This window comes from Toxorhynchites rutilus, chromosome 2 (assembly GCF_029784135.1).
Source record: "Toxorhynchites rutilus septentrionalis strain SRP chromosome 2, ASM2978413v1, whole genome shotgun sequence".
Classification (NCBI taxonomy): domain Eukaryota; kingdom Metazoa; phylum Arthropoda; class Insecta; order Diptera; family Culicidae; genus Toxorhynchites; species Toxorhynchites rutilus.
The window spans coordinates 318,607,400-318,609,617 of NC_073745.1; the positions used below are offsets into that span (position 1 = coordinate 318,607,400).

General features: G+C 42.3%; 1 protein-coding gene across 1 annotated transcript; it reads left to right on the plus strand.

Moving 5' to 3' along the window:
- Positions 1–636: 636 nt before the first annotated feature.
- LOC129767067 (uncharacterized) lies at positions 637–1,014 on the plus strand. Its single transcript, XM_055767684.1, has one exon. It carries the CDS (start codon positions 637–639, stop codon positions 1,012–1,014), a length of 378 nt encoding a protein of 125 aa, XP_055623659.1.
- Positions 1,015–2,218: the final 1,204 nt, after the last annotated feature.

The window sequence follows — 2,218 nt, forward strand, 5'->3', positions numbered from 1 at the left end:
GATTTGATACAAAGAAGGGAAAGTGATGGTAAAACACTCACATAACGAAAAATACCCAACAAAATTTCTTATTTTCTGCAGGCGCAAATATACATTGAACTGTTCTTTTGCAGATCATTTTTATGTTTTTGTTTACAATTTTGACAGAATAACAGCTATGTGCACACAGTAAATGCCAAAGGTATTGATGCAGTTTATTGCAAGTTTGTACATAGTTCAAATTTGAAATAAAAATGTAATTTGTCAATAATACATACAATATGCAAAAAAAGTTTATCCATCCCCATAAAAATTTACTTTTTTTTTTGTTTTCCTGGTGAAAATCAGGTTAATTTGATGAGTATTCCTCCTTGATTTATCAATTTATGCTTTTTTATTATCACATTGTCATTGAAAATATGACGTTTATATCTTCCCTTCAGATTTTATGTGATGAATTATGAGAAAGGGTAAAAAATTACACAAAAAACTTTAACCTCCCCCAAACGGGTACTTCGATTTAAGTGAGTGATCTGCAGAGTTTTAGTGTGTAATCTGCAACCTTCTCGAATGTAAACATTGCGTCTAGCTGTCATTTAGTTCTCCGTGTTAAAAAATTCAGTTTCGTGTTCAAAATTGGAAGTTATTTGTTGCAAAATGCCCAAAAAAAAGGCTCAAATTTCGATTAGCATCCGAAATTTGATCATTCAATGCCACAAAACTGGCAAAAGCTACCGTGATATTGCCGATATTATCCAGCTTCACAAAGATACGGTCGCTAGAATCGTGCAGATGTACAAAAAGCGTGGTTTCATCTCACCAGCTAAGCGATCGGAGTGTCCTTCAAAGACAACTGACCCAATTGACAGAGCTATCGTGAAGAAAGTGGAGCTGGACTGTGAACTATCAGCTCCGATAATTGAGAAACAGATTGAAGGCGAGCTTTCCGTTCAACTGACATCACAATCCGTACGAATTCGTCTTCCTAAGAGAGGTCTTAAGGGCAGGATAGTACTTAGGAAGCCATGGTTGTAAAGGGTGTGTCACATCAAATTGCATCACGGAAAAAACGCTGTAGGAATTTAATTTTTAGGAATTATATCTTCAGCTTTCGCTTATAATCAGATAAGAGTGTATAGAACACGTTGGCCATGCTTCACTGTCAATTTTTCGTAAATTTGGAAAAATGCCGTCGAACGAAAAAGAGCGTCGTGAATTAATCCTGCGCACTCATTTCGAGAATCCGGAGTTGTCACATCGGGACATCGGTAAGATGCTGGGAATCTTCCAATCCACGGTCAGCAGTGTACTAAAACGATACTTCGAGAACCTAACCATCGACCGGAAGAACGGCAAAAATGGATGCTCCGTCAGTGAGAAAGATCACAAGCGCGTAGTTAAGCAGTTTAGACGTGATCCGAGAAGTTCGGTCCGGGATGTCGCCAATAAGCTGAATTTGTCAAGTTCATTCGTTCAGCGGACCAAGCAGCGGGAGGGCCTGCGTACATACAAGGTTCAGAAGGCTCCTAACCGCGACGAAAGGCAAAACATGGTGGGGAAGACGCGAGCCCGGAAGCTGTACACCGAAATGCTGACGAAGCCGCATTGCCTGGTAATGGACGACGAAACCTACGTCAAAGCGGACTTTTGTCAGCTGCCGAGCCTGTTGTTCTTCTCCGCAGAGGACAAATTCAGCGTTCCGGAGGAGATTCGCAAGCAGAAACTATCCAAGTTTGCCAAAAAATACATGGTGTGGCAAGCGATCTGCTCTTGCGGAAAGCGGAGCGCCCCCTTCGTGATGACCGGCACGGTAAACGGGCAGGTTTACCTTAAGGAGTGCCTACAGAAGCGCTTACTACCACTATTGAAGCAGCACGAGGGCCCGACCATCTTTTGGCCGGATCTCGCTTCGTGCCACTATTCAAAGGACGTGTTGGAGTGGTACGAAGCCAACGGGGTCACCTTCGTGCCAAAGGAAATGAACCCGCCGAACGCGCCGGAGCTTCGCCCAATAGAGAAATATTGGGCGATTATGGAGCAGGCCCTCCGGAAGAACCCAATAATTGTCAAATCGGAGGCGGACTTCAAGAGAAAATGGATTTCTGTTCAAAAAAACTACAACCTGACGATGTACAGAACCTTATGGACGGGGTAAAGAGGAAGGTGCGAGCATACGGGCTTGGGCTTGAAGTATTTTTTTTTTTTATTAATCCGTTTATTTTTACAGGCTCAGTTACAT

What these genes read in the sequence shown, in the direction of transcription:
- LOC129767067 (XM_055767684.1), top strand. Translation starts at nt 637, where the DNA reads ATGCCCAAAAAAAAGGCTCAAATTTCGATTAGCATCCGAAATTTGATC.